At 46.3% G+C, this 18,859-nt stretch overlaps 1 protein-coding gene across 1 annotated transcript in view; it reads left to right on the top strand.

Annotated features, from left to right (window-relative positions):
• Window positions 1-18,859, top strand: part of PLPP3 (phospholipid phosphatase 3) — a 44,089-nt gene that overhangs the window by 6,672 nt on the left and 18,558 nt on the right. The window contains exon 2 of the mRNA XM_082287383.1: window positions 17,822-17,979. Coding sequence (XP_082143509.1) covers window positions 17,822-17,979 — 158 coding nt within the window. The remainder of the gene's footprint in view (window positions 1-17,821; window positions 17,980-18,859) is intronic.

Genomic DNA, 18,859 nt, shown 5'->3' with positions numbered 1-18,859 from the left:
GGCTGTGTCCCAGCAGGGGAAGGAAGCAGGGAAACCCCCTCCCAGGATGTGGCTTTCCACCCTGCCAGCTGGGGTTTTGATGAGGGCTGTCATATATATATATATATTTTTTTTTTTTTTTTTTTTACATTTCTTCCTTTTTGTTCTGTCCTAGGGCCTTGTTCAGCTCTTCTGATAGGTCAGGTTTCATATTTCAAACAAAGAAAAAAAAAAAAGGCTCAAAAATGAGAATGATAAAACCTCAATGAAAGAGGTGAATTAAAGTAATCCAGCACTTATCCTGTAATTATAAAAGCCTGAAGTCAATTTTCTGAATGCACTTCTGTGCTTCCCGCCTTGCCAATGTGTCTGGAGGCCTGGCCCATGGCCAGCCTTCCCTCTGCCTTTCCAGATACCTCAGCTGGGTGGGTTTTGCCAAAAGCTGGGAAGAGGGTGCCCTGTGTGTCACATCTCTTCAAGGATCAGCACAGCCCCTTTCTCAGAAGGGCGTTTGTATCCCTTTCAAAGCCACCCCGTCTCCATTTCACTCTCTCCCATGGCATCCACCTTGGAGGGGCACTACCTGCTCCACAATTTTAGAGCAGGTGGAAAGTTCCTTCATGTGGATCAGGTGTCTGAGCCCAGGGATGTGTTGGAGCAGCTGTTGGGAAGTTATGCTGGAGAATCCCTTCTTGCCTCTTAGCTGTACAAGGTTTAGTTGCAACAGTGGGATCGTGATGAGCAGAAGCTGCTCCTCCAGTTAGACCTGAGGAGGCAGAATGCCACGAAAACCAGGGAATTTGAAGTGTCTCCGTTTGGGTTTTGATGCAAACAGTTTGAAAGCAAGCCTTAAGCATAAGTTTGTTACCAAGAGAATGCATGAATGAGTTTGAAAATTAGCTTTGTCCTGGCAGATTTGGAAGTATTAGAAATTCCTATGGAACTCCATCCTTTGGAGTCGGTCACGTAAGTGGGCTCATTTTTCACATGTGCTGGATGTTTTGGAGATAGAGGGTTGAAAACAGACTCTGCATCAAGTCAAGTTATAAGCAGAACATGTAATTTAACTCCAGAGCTTGTGATGCTCTGAAAATGCCTGTGCTCTTTGTGTTCCTGTTCCAGCCCTGGGTGTCCCTTGCCTGTAGATTGCATTCATACACGACCTTGTCTTCTCTGAGCACATGGTGCCCTCCAACAGGGCCAGGCTGCAGCTGCCAGCCCGAGCCCAAAGGGAGCTGCAGTTGGTCTGACAGTGACTGAGTCAATGGGGAGCGTTCATAATCCTCTGCTACTTTCCCATAGTTTTGCATCTCTTGTCCAGAAAGACATGAAAGTGTGATGATCATAGCACCAAGAAGCTTGGGAGGTGCCTCCAGGTTGTCTGATAAAACACCCCAGTGGGCATAGCCTATCATGCCCAGAAAGCACAGCAAATTGAGGCTGGAGCAGCTGGCACTGCTGGGTTCGCCCAGACCTCACCCAGAGGCAGCTGTGGCTCAGAGCTGTCCTTCACTGCTTCGGCAGCTTGCAGATGTCAGACTGCACCTCTTGCAGCCTCATCACCTTTGCTGGCTGCTGGAGCTGAGAACAGCATGTTTCTTCCCTCCATGGCTTTAAAGAGAAGAAGTGAAAGTTACTGGTTAGTGGTTTTGGGCAGCCATCCTTCCTGAAAGAAGTGAGGCTCCTTCAGAGAGCTCCCATCTCCCAGCAGTGTCAGTCTGGTGCTGCACAAAGGGAGCAATGAGCTGCGGGACATCCTGCAACTGGCTTTCACCTGCTTTTGCTGTAAATCACAGGAAATGACAGCCATTTCTGACCAGCCAGCAGTGCCCCTGTGTCCGAGCATGCAGGCACTGCACGCAGATACTAATTACATTGCTGTTAATTCAGCGTGTGCTCGTGCAAAGCTGAGACCTCATCACATCCTCCAAGCGCCCAGCCACTGAATTTGAAAGCCAGTGTGCCAAATGGTCTGGGCTTCCTGTCTCCTTGACACTCAGCAGGTTATTTATGACTTTTTTGGGGAGTGGTGTGATGGGCTTTCCTTTAAGCTTGGAGGAGCAGCCAGCCCAGCCCTGGTTATTGTTCCCACCCAGCTGACAGCGAAGTCTGTGCTCTGGTCTTTGTAGCAGCACAGCAACCGTGGCAACCAGTCCCACATCCCAGGCATTTTGAGGGCTTCCAAGGCTTTTCTGCAAGGCCCACCACCCTTTAAAGTGCTGGTTTCCAAAGGGAAAGTCGCAAACAGTGTGGTAAAATGCTGATAAGCAGGTCTGGTCAGTAACCACCAGGTGCATTTGTGTTCTGAGTGATGCTCCGGGAGTAATTTTGGATGGCTGGCGAGCTGATGGCAGGCAGCAAAACTCCTTTGAAGTCGATAGCTGTGAATCAGTTTGGTGTTAGCAGGTTTCTGGAGCCGCTCTTTGATCACTGATCAGATGGCCCTTGCTTTTTGGGGAGCTGCTTCTTCCTGAATTCACGTGCTGGGTCGAGGATCCCTGTGTCAGGCTGTGCTGCCCTTGGTCCTGCCCAGGCACGTCACGGGAGGTTTGTGCCTCTGGGAGTTTCTAATCTAGGGAGACAGGGAGCATGAGGGAGCAGCATCACCTCCGTGCGTGGGCAGGCGCTGGAGCCTGGCAAGGGCACACTTTGAAGGCAGTGTTTCCAGTACAGAGGCACCCAGGTGCCCACTGGGGCTTTCAGAGCTGCTGAGGTACCTCTAATTCCTTCCTGAACTCCCCATTGGAGCTGCAAACTTCACTGCTTCTGCCAGTCCTGCCAGGCCATCACCAGCCTCCCAAAGTATCTTGGAATCAGAGCCTTAGCGACTGTGGAGGAGTCTGTGACTGCCAGGGCTTGGGCTGAAATGTGTCCCTAGGGCATATGGGCACCTGTCCTGGAGCTTCCCACCCTAATTCCTAGGCAAACTTCCCTGGGTGGCTCTGTCCTGGTGCTTCCATGTTCTGCAGAAAAAGGAAGCAACCTTGGATTCACCCACTGCAGCAGGAGCTGGCGTGTCCTTTCCCAGAATAAGAGCTGGAGTTTTTCAGGTTAAGGATATAGAGGAAAAGCTGCACTAAGGCATCTGCCAGTTGATAATACGTAACAAAAATGGATAATTCTCAAAGGGAAGGGCTTGGAGGGGCTTTTATCCTACTCATACTTGCCAGGCTGAGAAAAAATTCCCTTTGCTGCCTGACCACAAGGGGCTGTGCTTTCAGTAGAGAACTCGGGGGTTTTTGTAGTTTTTATTTTCCTTATTAACTCTTACAAAAATTTGCAGCATCAGTTACTATCTCCTCAAATAATTCCATTTTTTTTCCCATGTAATCTGGTCCAGGTATTTTTTCATCCAGCACTCCTGGTTTCTTGACCATCCCTGCAGCTTTAGCATGCAGCTGTCATTCTGCTGCAGCTCCCACAAAGCGGCTGAAAACCAAGGTAACAGCAACATTTTGAGTGAAGGGGATGAAATGTGGGATAGGTTCAGCGTATTTCTTTGTCATTGTTGGAGTCCTATTCAGTCTGGAACTGAATAGGAGGCTGATTAGCATGTGGAAGCATTTCTAAAGCATTGGGCTGTGAGGGTTGGGTGGTTTGGATTTTTTTTTTTTTTTTTTCCTTAAAGGAGAAGTTTTGTGGCATTTATTTTTCTGACTGAGCTGGTGTGAATCTTTGTCAAATGCAAAACCCTTGAAAAAGCCAGACAGCATTTTGGAGAAAGCCTGTTTTGATAAATCACCATGGGCACAAAGAAGTTTTCCAGTGTGAAAACTCTCAGATGCACTGCAGAATCTAGGCATGCAGCATGTTTGAAATTGCCAGACAAGTGGGATAGTGTTTGGGATACACCAGGATTGTGGATATAACAACAAGTACTTTGCTTTTGCTCTCACTGAAGTTTTCTGCCACAAATGTGTCCACAGTCTGAAAATCCACCTGCTTAAAGCTCAGGGTTTTTCTTTCACAGGGAAAGATGTAACACTGAGTTCGATTAAAAAGCTACCTGCAAGTGAAAAACAACTTCTTCCCCTGTGAAATTGCTTCAAGTCCTGGGCCTGAGGCTGCTTTTGGAGGCTTTTCCCTTTAGTGTCGGGTGAGGTGTCGGGCTGATATTCTCATTAACACTCCCTTGCTGCCAGATCTGCTGTGTTTTCTCTGAGGGGTGAATTTATTGCCTTGGTGCTGTTTGTGGGTCTCAGCTGCATCATTGCTAGAGCAGAGGCCCTTCCCTGGGAGTACCGTGTCTCTGCCTTTTGTGGGAACGCAGGATTTTGGGGCGTTTGCAAGTTCCAAGAGAGACAGGAGACCCCATTGCCTGTCAGGAGCTGTATGGAAGTACCACACTTGTGCCCTGAGCTTGCAGACAGAGTGGGCAGTGCAAGAAAATGCATTTTATTTCTGTGTGCAGTGAGTGGTGGACTTGAGGTCCACCTTGAGGGCTTCAGTGAGTGATGGCCTTGGGGCTGCGTGGAAAGCTCACGGCAGTGCTTGGAGTCAGACCCTCTTGGTGATGTGTGCATGGTCCAGACCTTGTGCCTGGGTTCCTTTGATGCCTTGTCTGGTTTCCTTTCAATTATTCCAGGTTAAGAAAGACAAAATGGTCTCACTGATGTGCCTTAATGTCACACAATGGAATGGTTTGGGTGGGAAGAGACCTTAAAACTTGTCTTGTTCCACCCCTTGCCATGGGCAGGGACACTTTCCATCAGCATCCCAGGTTGCTCCAAGCCCCATCCAACCTGGCCTTGAACACTTCCAGGCATGGGGCAGCCACAGCTTTCTGTGGGCACCCTGTGCCAGGGCCTCCCCACCCTCTGTGTAATGCCAGCTATTGAAGGCTGATTAAAGCCATTGTTTAATTAAGGAGAACTCAGCTTCTCCGTTCACAATTCATGATTAAAGGATCTTTTGAAGTAATTCTGCAATACTTTCTTGTTCCCTGCCTTTCTCTCCTTTATCGTGGAGAAAGTTCCTCGCGCTGAGCGTGCCCCAGCTCCGCGGGCTGAGCGCTATTACGGGACCGCAAACCTGCTGGCAGATCTGGCTGCTGCCAAAGGCATCCCAACATTAAAAAGCCCTGCAGAGGGGTGGAAGGGAGTTCAATCTCAGGATACGCTGATTTGGAAAGGGAATCCAAACAAAGAGGCTTTTCAGCAGAGGCTGAGGCTTGGCTTCTCTCAAGGGCAGTTTGGGCTTGGGGAAGCATCCGGGAGGCGGCGAGCGGAGCAGGAGTACATGAGCTGGATGCCGCGTGGTGTAAGGTTTCCCAGCACAGCCCGGTTTTGTGTTACAGGCTGGGGAACTGGCTGTAAGCTCTCCTCTCCTCTCCTTTCTTTCACTTTTTTTTTTTTTTTAACCCCCCCCGCCCCCCTTTTTTTATTTCTATTGGAAACAAAGAAGAGGTTTAGGCTTTTTTTTTTTTTTTTTTTTTTTTTTAATAAAGTCTCCCATCCCCTGCAGGTTTGGCGGTGCCTCTCCCTGTTGATGCTGGAGGGGGACCCGTTGACCTGGAGAAACCCTTTTCAGGGTCCCACGCCGGCCTCACAGGGATGTTTTATTTTGCTCAGAAAGCTCAGCCCTCTCAGGGGCTCACCGAGGGCACTCTGGCAGGAGCTGGCGTTCCTGAGGGGACAGGCACCTCGTAAAGAAGTTCTGGCTCAGATAAGAAGTGAAATGAGGTGGATGCTGGGGCACCTTCTTCACAGCAGGAGGGATGCACAGTGAGTGGGGTGTGTGTCTGCCAGGCTCCCTGTTCCCATGGCAGCCCTGTGCCTCGCTGTGACACCTCTGGTGCCACCACGTTCCCGTGAGGTGCCAGGAAGAGCTGAGCAGGGAGGAGGTGCTGCCAACCATCCCAACCAACCAGTTGGGGCTTTTTATAGGCACCAGATGGTTTTAATAGAGGAAAGCTGAACTTCTTATGACCCTTCCCCACAGACGTTGTTTGTTGTTTTGTAATTGTGGCCAGGACAAAACCCCGTTCCAGAACCTGCAGTGAATCGAGAGCTTGGTGCCTTCTTCTCCCATCCCATCATAAATCCCCCACTGCCCCCATGCTCCTCTGCCTGCCCTGGCTGCAAATGATCTGCAGGAAGCTGCTGGGCATGGAAAACGTGAGGCTTTCCACTGATCCCTGGCTAAAGAGATTAGCAAGAGTACAAGCTGGAAGAAATCGAAACATCTAAAAGCAAAGCACAAGGAAGCAATAAAATGTCAGGCCATGTTTTCCCTGCTGGTTGATTAAAAATTCTCCTGATAAGCAGGAAAGCTTTCATGGCTGGACAAGACCTGTATCGTGTCAAATGCAGTGAAAGGTTTATTAGAGAAGGATAAAGCGGTGTGAGCGTTGGGCTGTACTTGCAGCCCTCCTGGAATTGTCACCCCCCCAGGGCTGAGGAGCAGTGTTTTTTGGGAAAGAGAAAGTCAAGCAGAAGGAAATGAGGCCTGGCTCTCCATGCTCCCCACGGGGAAACCATCAGCAGTGGCAAACCAGTGAGCTTGGAGACCTGTGTGCAGTTGGTGCCAAGATGCTCCGCTGGGCCCATGGTTTCCCTCTAGCCTGAGAAATCTTCTTGGGATCAAACACAGGACAGGAATGACAAAACAGGAAAACAAAAGGCTCACTTCCATGCTGTTGTGTTTGACTTCCCAAGGTTTTAATTGCCAAGGGCTGCACTGGGAGCCAGCTGGCTGCAAAGGGATGCAGATCTCTCCAGTAAGAGAGGCAAAGGGATGCAGATTTCAAGCAAGAAGAGAAAGGCTCTTTTTTGTTGTGGGGTTTTTTTTTAATCTTTTGTCAGAGAAACTAACAACTGTTACGTTTTCCTACAGGAGATGCAGTCTTGTGTACATTTCCCCTCCAAAAAATAAATTATCACTTTTAGTTACCTGCTTCTTCAGCTCCCCCAGCTGCTGTTAAAGCTGCTGCTGTTACTGTTTTGCTACCTGTAGGAGTAAGAAGGTGCAAGAAACAAGAAAGGGGAGTATGGAGCGCAAATGATACCTCAATTTTAGAATTTTTCTCCTTGGAGCAGAAAACCTCTGCTTTTTACAAAGGGAAAACACTGTAGGGGATTTAACTTGCAAGCCCTTGGCCCGTGCTGCAAGAGATGTGCATTTCCCTGCACATGTGGTGCACAGTGTCAGCAGGATCAGGCGCACCAATGTGTGGCCCTGGGAACAGGCTGGACAATCGCAATTTTACTGCCAAAACCTTGTTTTTGTATGATATTTTGAAAAGAGGGAAAAAAGACCAGCTAAAAAAAAATATACAATAATAATAATAATAATAATAATAATAAAAAAGCATGGGATACTTGGCACGCCGGGTGTATAAATCTCGACATTAGCTACCTGTGAATCATCCAGCAGCACGTTAATTGGTACCCCTCAGTAGATGAGGATTTGGCACCAGGTCTGCATGTAATTACAAGCCACACACAGAAGGACACAGGCAGCTAATGAACTCCTGCCAAACTCCAGCTCCGCTTCTGCGGCTTTTGAAGTCCGCTGGTCTTTCAGCGTTTTGTATGGTAAGCACTGAAAGGCATCAAATCACTCCTTTGACAGTGTTTAGAAAGGGTTGGTTTGTTGAATAACCCAGTCCCTCCAAAGTCCCAAATCTGAGAACTGGAGCATCTATAGGCTCCTTTCTCAACAGAGCAGTAAATAGGCTGGAAATAGAGGACACCCCTGAGGAGCTGCTGAGCTCCTGCCTCGCTGACAGGAGCCAGAGGGCTCCGGTTGCCACGATGGGCTGCAAGAAAAGAAACTATTTCCACTTTAAAAATACTTCAAAACAATCCCACCATTGGGATGCTTTTTTTCCCCAACCCTCAGTGTTTCAAACTGAGGCTGTGCACAGCATCTCTCATGGGTTTGCAGTCGCTCTGGTGTTCTGAGCAAGGTGGTAAAAGGTTCTGGAGGGTTTCTGCCCTGTTGGGAGGGCAGATCTTCATGGTGCTGGGTTTGGAAGGTCGTGGTGCTTTTCCGTGGATGCTTTGTTGCTGGGATGGGATTTGAGCCTGAGCCCTTCTTTCCTGAGGTGACAAAGGGAGTAGTTGTTGAGATGAAAACAATTGCCATGAAAACCTGTGATTTTCAGGCAAACATACCAGGCGGGTTTCATGGCACTACCATGGTGAACAGGAATAATGCAGCTTGGCACGAAGCCGTTCCAAAAAAAAAAAAAAGGGGAGGAGAGGAAACAGAAGAGCCTTTGTCAAAATTAACTGCAATAAAGAAAAAGGGACTCCTATTCCCTTGGGCTTCTTTAACTTTTTTTCCTCAATTTATTTACACGTTCCTTGACAGCAGGGCACAGCATTGTTTTAGGAGGCTGGAAATGGAAATTGAGAGTTCTCCATTTTTGGTTTTAAAAGGCACGGTGTGTGTTGTGTCCCTCGAGTCAGTGTGAATAGAGCCTTGGCCCTTGCCTGTGCCATTCGGATGTGGCCCAATTCATCCTGTCCCTTAAAGAAACAGGGTTATGAGATGTCACCTGGCTGCAAAGCACAGCCATAATGGGGAGGTTTGGGCTGTGCATGGGAAAGGGGCTGGGGTGACAATGTGGCTGTGCCCACCCCGGATGGCCCTGGGCTTGCAGAACAGGGTGGGGAAGTTTTCAGTGTTACTCTTACACCGGATTTGCAGAATTTTCAGTTTTTTAGAAGGATAAAAGCATCCAGAAGTCCAAGATGGTGTGCGGCATGGAAGCATGCTGTCCCAAAAAAATCTGTTTGGCTTTCAGGGGCACAAATAATTCGTAAGATCTCGTCCAGGGGCAGATGGACCAGGGTAAGTCCCTGTGAGCAGCATGAGGTGGCCACTTCTGTCGCTGCAGGTGATGTCTTCCCTCCAAAACACCCCATTCCCAACTGCTTTCCACCAAAGTACCTCAAACTTCTCTGGACAACAAGGTGTCAGCATGGCCATGGCAGCCGTTGTCATACCTCCTCCTTCCCCTGCAAAGTCTCCTTTTCCTGTTATACAAAGCTGTTTTAATTAGGAGCATGATTTTTATTTTTTTTTTCAATATTACCCAGGTACCAGCACAATCTCAGTTATACCATGTATTGCATCATGTATACATTAGGATGCCGCTCTGTGCAGGCAAAATACAGAGGAGCAAGAAGAATGGTAGTAGTACACTTTTTTAACCTGTTGATAAATAGGCAAAGCCTTACTGAGCTCTGCTGTGGGGACCACCAAGATCAACCCCCATCACTTTAAGGGCCTTTGGATCACTTCCACCCACGTCTCTCTGCCTTTCAGTGCTCTGGGCCGTGCTTTATGTCCTGGAAACTCTACCAAATCGCGACTACCGAGGGGGAAAAGCTTCATTTCCAGTTAATCAAGGGAGTTGTGTAATACCATTTTCTCCTGGGGAACTTCCAGAAAAAAGAAAGGAGGAGAGGAAGGGGAGGGAGAAGGGGGGTATTACATAAAGCAAGTATATTAAGAGGAAATAAATTATGAATTAAAAGTGATTAGTGAACTTTTAAGGAAGAGGTCAGAAGTGCTTTTTGGAATACAAACTTTTTAAGCTTCCAGTGCTTGTATTGGGTTACAGAGTTATAACCCAGCCTTATTTGTGCAGGTGGCTGCTGCTTCAAATCCGAAGAAGGATTTTGCATTTACAATAGGTACATTGACAGAACTGGGTCAAAAAGCTACTGGTGGCAGGCTCAGGGCTATGGCCACGGGTTCTGCTGCCTCCTGCACAGGGGCAGTTGCTCCCAAAAACGTACTTTATTACAGTGGCACTGCCTGACCATGGTGCTGAGGAAGATGTTTGGGAAGTTCAGTGATGAAGTTTGATGAATTTTTATTTAAGAGACCTAATGTTGACCAGGTTAACTGGCTTCATTTTTCCTTCATATTCTTTGTGTCTTTACTGATTTAAAAGTAGTAGTATTTTGTTGGCTGCATTAGACTGGCTACAGTTTTATATTTCCACCTGTTCTTGTTATGGTTTGGGATGGCCATGCAAAGAGAAGAAACCAGGGCTTGTATGCTGGAGTCATTGGGGGCACGAAGCTGAGATAAGGAATTTTTGCTTGCTATTTTATGTATTAAAACAGCACCTACAGCTCACAAAATTTTCCTCTTGAATAGAGGTGATGAAGTGGTTGGATGGGGCCCTGAGCAACCTGATCTAGTGGGTGACATCTCTGCCCATGAGTTGCAACTAGGTGATCTTTAAGATTCCTTCCAACCCAATCCTTTCTCTCATTCTATGATTCTATGTGAGTAGAACAGAGTTGTTATTACGTGGGGAAATATTTGGGTTCACCCAGCCAGTGGGACGACGGGGACAGAGGAGAGCAACTGGTTTACTCACCCTTCCATCAGTTTGGCCGAAATCTCTCAGATTCCCCCCAAAAGAAACAGGGTGTTGAGTGTTGCTGGGGCTGGGCAGGGGGCTGGGCAGTGGCCTGAGCCCTTCCTCACAGGCAGAGCGCAGAGGAGTGGTGGTGAGAGCTCGTTCCAAACCCTGCTGATGGGCAGAGCAAACCCTGCTCGCTCCATTTGTAATTGGAAATATAATAGTCACCACAGCATGTTTTTCACACGAGCTGTTTGCCTTCACCATTGCAGAGTTCAGAGGCACATCTTTTTTTTTTTTTTTTTTAATTTTTCCTGTCTCTTCGAGCTGGGTCATCCTAGGTCAGGTTTGTCGTATCTGTGAGACTTCCAAAGCACATGGATGTGCAGAGGTGCCTCAAAAGGTGTTGACACTTGGGGGTTTTCATGGGTGTTGCATTTTATCCCTTGCTGTTGACAATGTGAAATGATGGCTTTGTTTCCACTAAGTTTGGCTGGAGCTGGCTCTGGATTCCTGTTGGTAATGTCTTTTATATTCACCCTCTCCAAATTTGCTGGTTGGCCAGTCTGGTTTAAATCTCTTCTACCCCACAAATGCAGAATTTTATATTTACCTGCATATTGTGGCTTGGATAAGACCTTTTGTTCTTATTAATGCATTCTTAGGTATTGAAAGTGTACGTGCACTTCATATTAAAACCTTTATATTAAAGGTTTTTCAATGTATCAGCTCACGCCAAACTCCCATGAGGAAGAACTTAATGTTCTTTGTAGAATTCCCTTCTCTTTCTCCCTTTGTATGTGGTCCTTACTTTTGAAAATAGGTAACAGATACTCACTAAAAGCACTTTTTCTCCCAGAAAAAAACAGTGGCAGTGTTCCTGTCCATCTGGAGCTCTTGGAGCATGAGGCTGGCACGTTGTGCTCCAGCCACATGAGGAAGTGTTTCTACTCTTGGTTTCAAATCCAGAGGAATTTGCAGTGCAAGAGGATAATTTGGCATTTGGCTTAAAGTATCTGTGACCAAGAACCTTTTTATAATAATATTCTCCCAGGATGGCTGAGTCAGTCAATATGCTCCAGGTTGCACAGGGGAGTATTAACCACAAAGGATGAGTATCATGGAATCCTAGAATGATTTGGGTTGGAAGGGACCTTAAATCTTGTGGTGTTCCAACCCCGCTGGCGTGGACAGGGACACCTTCCACTAGACCAGGTTGCTCAAAAGCCCATCCAGCCTGGCCTTGGACACTTCCAGGGATGGGTTTGGGCAGCAGGCAGAGACACCTGTCATTTCCGACTTCTCAAATACCTCTGCAGCCTGGGGTCACCAAAGTTATGGGGTTGTCTATATAGAAAATAGATATTTTTGGCTTTCTTCTTGTTTGCTGTTGCACTTGCAGGCATGAGAAGGCATTTTACCCAGTGTTCCTGATTAACCAGTTCCTACTAAAAACAAAGAGAATCCCAAAAAAGTAAGAACCCAGAGACTATCATCATTTAGGTTAAAATGAACCTGTGTCTGCCCACTAGGAAGTCTTTTGGACTCTGTAGCATCTGGTGGGCCTAAAATGTTGAGGTTTGCTTTGAAGTTCCTATGATTTGGCTGAAAAATAATACTAATAAAGTGGACAAAATTGTCACTGTCTTCACAGGAAGGACACAAGGCAGATTAACATAGATAGGGCAAATCTTCATGGGAGTTACATGAATGAACCTACAGCAAAAAGAAAATTAACTCTTTTTTTTCTTTGTTTTTTTTTTTTTTTTTTTGTGGAAATCAACCCATCATGTCCTAGAACTTTTCCAAACAGGTCAAATCAGAGAAATGCAATATATACTGATCCTTGTTTATCGGTTCTTTAGTGCTCTGAAGCAGGTACCTGTTTTACCGTAAAGTCTAGGGTTTGTTTGTGTGGAGAATTTTCTCTCCTCATGTGTCTGTGTAGCTGAGAGTAATGGAACTGTAACAGAGTTGAATGGGAATCTGTTTTGCAAACAAAGATATTAGATGTGTTTCCAAAATACAGGCAGATGCACAGATCAGTCTGCTGGACTGCTGGAATCAAGGTGAAGAACAATTAAGACTGTGCAGGTAATAAAATAGCAGAGCTGATGGTTAGCCCAGTTGTCTCCTTGTCCTAGTAAATATATGGTCCTCAAGTATCCAGATTCAGTCAAAAAACATTGGGATGGAGGCACATCACTGTTGCTTTCAAGATCTTTAAAAATCCAAATTTAATAGCTTGATGGAGCCTGCAGTAGGATCCTTATTTTGGCTGACACTGGGCTGTGGATCTGGCCCCTTGAGATTATTTTTTTAGCTAACCAGACTCCCACCATTCCTTCAGATACACCCAGGGCTGGTGCAGAGCTGGGCTCTGTTTTTGATTGACAGCACATGCCTGATATGGCAGAAATGTGGAAATACTATTCTTTGGGTTGTTAAATTTTATTTATATATTTATATACATATATGTACACGTACAATGTAAGTTGGCTTCAGGAGTTGCTCGCTCTTGCAGCAGTTGCCAAGGTTGGCCTTGCAATGCTGCAATTCTTCTCTGAAAGTTGGAGAAGCCAACTTTTAAAACCCCAATAAAAGCCTACCATAGGCTAATCTAGTTTATATGCATTTTTAAATATGTACAAATGCTGTAACCCAAATAAGGTTTATATGTACCCAAGATCAGCCACTAAGTACTTCAAACAGAAAGCCTGTCTCTTGTAGGTTCCCAAATATTTACAGAGTGTGACTTGAGTGAGGAATTAGATACTCCACTCAGCCCTGCCAAATTAATTAATGGTCTTTTTCACTTATTTAGGTAGATGTCTGATCTAGTGAAACCCTAAGAACACCCAAGGCCTGGACAGTGGCAGGCAGAAGCATCATGGAATACTTGTAAGAAATTACCATGGCTTTGTTGAGATAGCCAGCAACATCCCACAAGGGACCTGCAGGGTTGAAAGAACAAAGATTTAATGGAAAAAAGTCCCAAACTCCATCAAAACTAGACATTAAAAAAAAAAAAAGGTGGTGATGGTGTTTAATTTGGTGCAAAGGTGAAGGCTGGGCTGGGAAGATGAGAGTGGCCTGGGTGGGTCACTGCACAAATGCCTCTTGCCTTCCTCTCCCTCTGCTTTTTGATGAGTGGCCAATGAAAGCTTATCCCCTTTTTAAATTTTTTTCCCCCTTTAAATCTGCACAAGTGTTAACTTTTCAAAGACTCTGAGATTCAAAGTGCTGTACCCAACACAGAGCCCTTTTTTCCCCTGCCTTTGATTTTTATGCACATTTCAAGCTGGTCAGAGAGTACACGGGGGTTTTGTTTAGGCTTGGTGGTGGGGTTTTAGCTTTCAAGCTGCCAGCCTTCCCAGGATTATTGCCTATTAACTGCCTCTTAATAAAGGTGCTGACCAAAGAAAGGGGTATTTTTTCCTTGGTGCTAGATTTCCAAACTCGATTGGCTTTATTAAATGGAAAGACAAATAAATTTAAACCCTGCTCTGAAATACCTTAGCGTAGGACACCAGCAGTTAGAGGTCACCAAGTCACTTGGACTTCCTCCCAACAAAAGCAACATCATTTTTCAATGTCCAGCCCCACAGCATCCCGCAGTGCCTCACACAATTCCTTAGTGTCCACACCTGCTCCGTGCCTCTCGGAGTGGGGCTGAGCCATTTTGGATGGGGCAAGATCAGTCCTCGAGAGAATTCTATTATGCTCATGGTTTGGAGCTGTGTTTGATCTCCTGCAGCATAGCTGCATAAAAGCTTGTGGTTGGGATTTCCTTGTTCTGTTATTAAAGCAAAAAATCCCCGTTGTACAAGGAAAAGAAACTTTCCTTCACCTTGTGAAGGATGTTACAGTTGAGAAGGTAATTTCAGCTCCATTTATCTTTATTACATTGGAAAAAGCAAATCCCTTTGTTCTATGCTTTAGTTTCCTGTGAGATGAGGATAGCAGCCCTTCTCTGGTTGCACAGGTCCCTTTGGATGTGCCAGTGTTGTGTCCGTCCTTTAGGACATGGTCCACACGCTGCTGTGTCATTTCTCAGTGTGGAGATACCAGTATTAAGAGGATGTGAGGCCCTTCTGCAGCGTTCCTAAAGATTTTGCAGTTGCATGTAGGCGAGTTGTACCCACAGACAGAATGACCAGATGGGACCATTTCTGGAGAGAAGTGACTATCCCCAAAATCAGTGTAAGTTTTTTGCCTGCCCTGTACATCTGTCATTCACTTCAGTGCAGGTCACTGTTTGCTGGAATGAACCTCTTGTGTCCTCAATAGTTAGGTACCGTGTGTAGGGATGGGAAGTGGTAGAGGTGGAAGACTTAACACCTTTGTGGGGTTCAGCTGTTGAATCTGTAGATCCAAATCGCTGCAGCCAGGGATGCACAATCTGAATTCCCTCTTAAAATGCTGAGTCAGAGAGGCAGACTGGGACAGGAGAGGTGATGAGGCCAGATGTTCCATCTTCACAGTACAATCCTATTCTGCTTGGCTCCTGTTTCCAAGGTGTGTGGGCTGTAAGCCCCGCTTCTGGATCCTTTTGCCTCAGGCAGATCTCCTAGTGTGAATAATGTCTCTGTGGTGTTTTGTTGAGGGATCCCAAAGGCATCTCTCTCTGCATTTAATTTTCTGTCTTCTTCCAGACTTCCCTCTGTAGTGTTTTTGCTGCAAAGCCCATGCTCTGGCGGCCTTTTGGCACCACTACAGGTTTCTCCGTGCTGGAACCCCCTTGCCAAAAAAAATGTGGGTGGTGACCTAGTCCCTTAGACAACCCATCCTCGGAGAAATAACCTCGTGGAAGAAGAGCCATCTTGAGCACAATTTATTGTTTGCCATGGGCTGGGGTCTTCCATTCCTTGGGTGAAAGAGCAGCCTCTCACCCAACCCTCAAAATCAAGGGCATGTTATGTCTTCTGAGTAATATTCATTCAGTTATAGGGAGTGTGTTTATGTTTCTCATGTTAAAAAAAGAGGAAGGGAAAAAAAAAAAAGGGAATCTGAGGTTAGTGTTTTGCTGGAAAAATATCAAGACTTGATTGGCAATATCCCACTAAACCACAAGTTTGTAGGAGAGAAAACAAACCCATCGGATTTTCCAAACTATGCCTATGTGCTTTATGAAATGTGTCCCATATAGGTCACTTATGCTCTTATTATAGCTGTGGCAAGTGTACATATAATTGAGACATGGAAATACTACCCCATGCAGCTCAACGAATGAAGGGGAAACAAATCTTTATTATTCCTGGGTTCACAGAATATATAGGAACACTATTGTCTTTTTTTTTTTTTTCTTTTTTTTCTTAATTTTTTTTTTTTTTTTTTTAGGGCCGGTTTTAGCTTTCAGATGTATTTTATTGTCTGTGGGAACATGTGTTTTACAGACCTGTCATGTGAAAGCCATTAACAAGAGGAACTGGAGGAATAACAATGAGCCACGTAACCGTGGTGTGTCTACTCCCCGAGTTCAACCCTGCGCTGCCGCTCCGGGCGCGCGCGAAACCAGATCGCGCCCAGCAACGTTAGCTCTTCTCCCCCTGCCATTTCTCCTTGGGAAACCTAAGGATTTTTTAAGTGGCCTATTAAAACGGGGTTGCTGGCACCAGAGGCAGGCTTTTGGGGCCAAGCTGGCTGGGCATCAAAACGGTTAAATCGTGGCATGAAGATCAGCTGGATTCACACGAGATGTCCGATTTTATTTACCAAATCTGAGCAGTTCTGAAACTGTTCCTCGCTCGTTCACACGTGTAGTGGGAACTGTCCCGCCTTGCCAAGCAACTCGGGGCCCAGAACTTGCAATTAACCCATTTCTAGGGCTTTTAGAGAGGATCTGAAAGGGGTCCTGAGCAGTGGCCTACACCACTACTGGGTACTTGAAAATTTTACTTCAGTACGTGTTGTCCCTGCTCACGGGTTATGGAGTTCTTTCTTAAGAATAACAAAACCCTGTAGTAATCCTGGCTTAGGGAAACCCATTAACGTATAGGAAAAGGAGCCAAAGTGGATTGCGCAAAGTGAAATCTAGAGAGTGGTTCATGTGGAGAACATGGGGAACATTATTTTGATGACACTTCTGAACAACATGGATGGTGCCCTTGCTAATCACATCTAGCAGATGGTGCTCACTACAGATGTACTGTGGACAGCTTTGGGTCGGACCCAACAGTGCTTCGTTTTTTATTTGTTATTTTTATTCATTTTAGAAGGAAAAACCCTCTGATGTCTTTGACTTCTAGCTGTGTAAACAAACCCACAGATACTTAAGCAAGTTAGTGGTCGACAAGTATTCCCTAATGCCTTCTGTAGGATCTGGGTGTGAGACCTGTTGTCTTGGCTCAAGGACAGCTGGAACCACTGTGCATTTGTTTTTCCCCTTACCTGGGTTTCGCTCTGCAAGTGGGAGGAGGGTTTCCTGTACCTTGTGGCTTGTGATTTACTGTGAACGTGGGTTTCAGGGAATTTGGGGCTTGGTTTTGTGGGGATGTAGTGCTCCTCTCAGTGATGGGCTTAACAGCAAAGATGGATGGGGAAACTGAGGCAAAGGGAAGGAGTGTGCCCTGTCCAAAGTGACTTTGTGTCTGGGAAACACCCTTCTAGGTTTGAGGCAGTGCTGCGTTTCTCTGAAAAACTTACAAAAACATGGATTTACAGACACACTGCAATTTCCAGGTGTCTCCTCCATACTTTGGGTCCTGACCCACGTTCTTGAGCAGATCTGCTCCATGCCTGGTGCAAAGATCCAGCCAAGGTGTGCAGACACAGGAATCCTGAGCAGAGGGTTCACAGATAGTATTTAAACCCCAGATTTCACGTGGCTTTATTTTGATTGAAGGGGAACAGGCTCTGATGGGAGTTCACCGGCTTTCGTGGATGGGCTGGTCCTTGCATGGATGGGTGTTCCACAGCTGCTCAAAGCCCATGATTGTTGCATTAGTGGGTACAAACACTCTCAGCAAGCTGTCAATACACTCTGTAAATACAAAGAGAAGTGAGTCCAGGAAGGCTTCAAAGGCAGGGAGGTGACGGGGATGGAGAGTAGCTGGGCTGGCCAGGTAGGAGAGAAGCCCTGCAGATACTCGATCCTGCCGTGTTTGTTTGCTCAGCTCTGGGCTGCTCTGCCTGGGGCACTCGGAAGAACATTGGGCCCTCCCCGGAGAAAAGTGCCAGATTGGTTTTCATGGCCTTTTGCAGAGGGATTGCTCCAGAGGTCTGTTCCTGTAAGTTAATATTTGCAGCGCACAGGGCTTAACTGGAACCAGGCTGCGCAGACATCTGATAACCATAACAGAGGAGATGCTTATTCCCTGCAAGACCAGCTTGGAAAAACAAATCCCAATGCTATTCCCTTTGGAAAGATAGCTATATGAAAAGAAAAGCACCAGGAGCAGTGATGAATGGTTTGCAAGGGGTTTTCTAGTTGAGTCTTGGGGTTTCTTTTCGAGCTGCTTGTGTTTGCCTTTATTGCTGATGGGTTTGGTTGTTGTCTCCCCTTCTTTGTAGCTGGGTTGCCCTTCCTCATCATCGAGACAAGCACGATCCAACCCTACCAGAGGGGCTTCTACTGCGACGACGACAGCATCAGGTACCCACAGAAGAACGTGGAGACCATCAACGACGCGGTGCTGTGTGCTGCGGGCATCCTCATCGCCATCCTCGCGGTAAGTCCCGCCTCCAGAACCTCCTCCTCTGTCCCGGTAGAGGTTTTTTGGCACCTCTTTGTCTTGCTAATGTGGCCATGGCCAGGCTATCTACCGGCTGCACATCTCCTCTGCGATTGTTTGACTTTTGTAAGCGTGGAGTTGCAAACATTTACAAATGAAAGCTTGTAATGAGAGCAATGAGATTACTCTTGAAGCCTGTAAACAGGCCCAAAGCTGTTTGGGCAAGTCTGTGAGCTTCCAGAGAACTTTTTCACCCTCCAGTAGGAGTTCAGAGTAGAGGCAAAAACACTTGAGTGTCAGTAAAGACTTGGCATGGTTTGTCCCTATTCAAATAACTCTTGGTATTTGCCTATTTTATAAGGTTTAAAAAACAAAGAAAGGATACATCTTTCCAGCTAACCAGTGCCTGGAAAATTTAACAGGTTAGTATTAGGTTTTTAAGAGATTGCATATTACAGCCGTTTTTAAAAGACAATTAAAACCTTCCATGGGGAGCATATTCCCAGAGTCCTCTCTGTAAAAAGTAGCTAATGCTCCACCTTCCCAATGCCTCTTCATTTTCCTTCTCCTCCTTCTCTCCTTTTTCTAGAGCTGTGCTAGGAAATGATTGTATGATAAGAGCTGTATTTGTCAGCCAAAAAGCTGAGCTCAGCCCATGAGCTGAGCCTCCTTATGGCAGTGTGTGCCTGGTGTGGGGCAGAAGACAAGAGCTGTCTCCTGGTTGTTGCTTAAACACTTCCAGCTAAGAGGAAATTCCCCTATGAAAAGTACCTACGTTTTCCTTCTCACCTGCTGCCAGAACAGCTCAGGTGCTTTCCCAGAGATGCCACCTTCCTCTTGCTCCTTCAGCTGGGAGGGATGGAGATGGAGAGGTCAG

This window comes from Coloeus monedula (genome assembly GCF_965178545.1).
Source record: "Coloeus monedula genome assembly, chromosome: 9".
Classification (NCBI taxonomy): Eukaryota; Metazoa; Chordata; class Aves; order Passeriformes; family Corvidae; genus Coloeus; species Coloeus monedula.
Note: the sequence above shows the minus strand (reverse complement) of the source record. Positions and strands in the feature narration are given on the sequence as shown.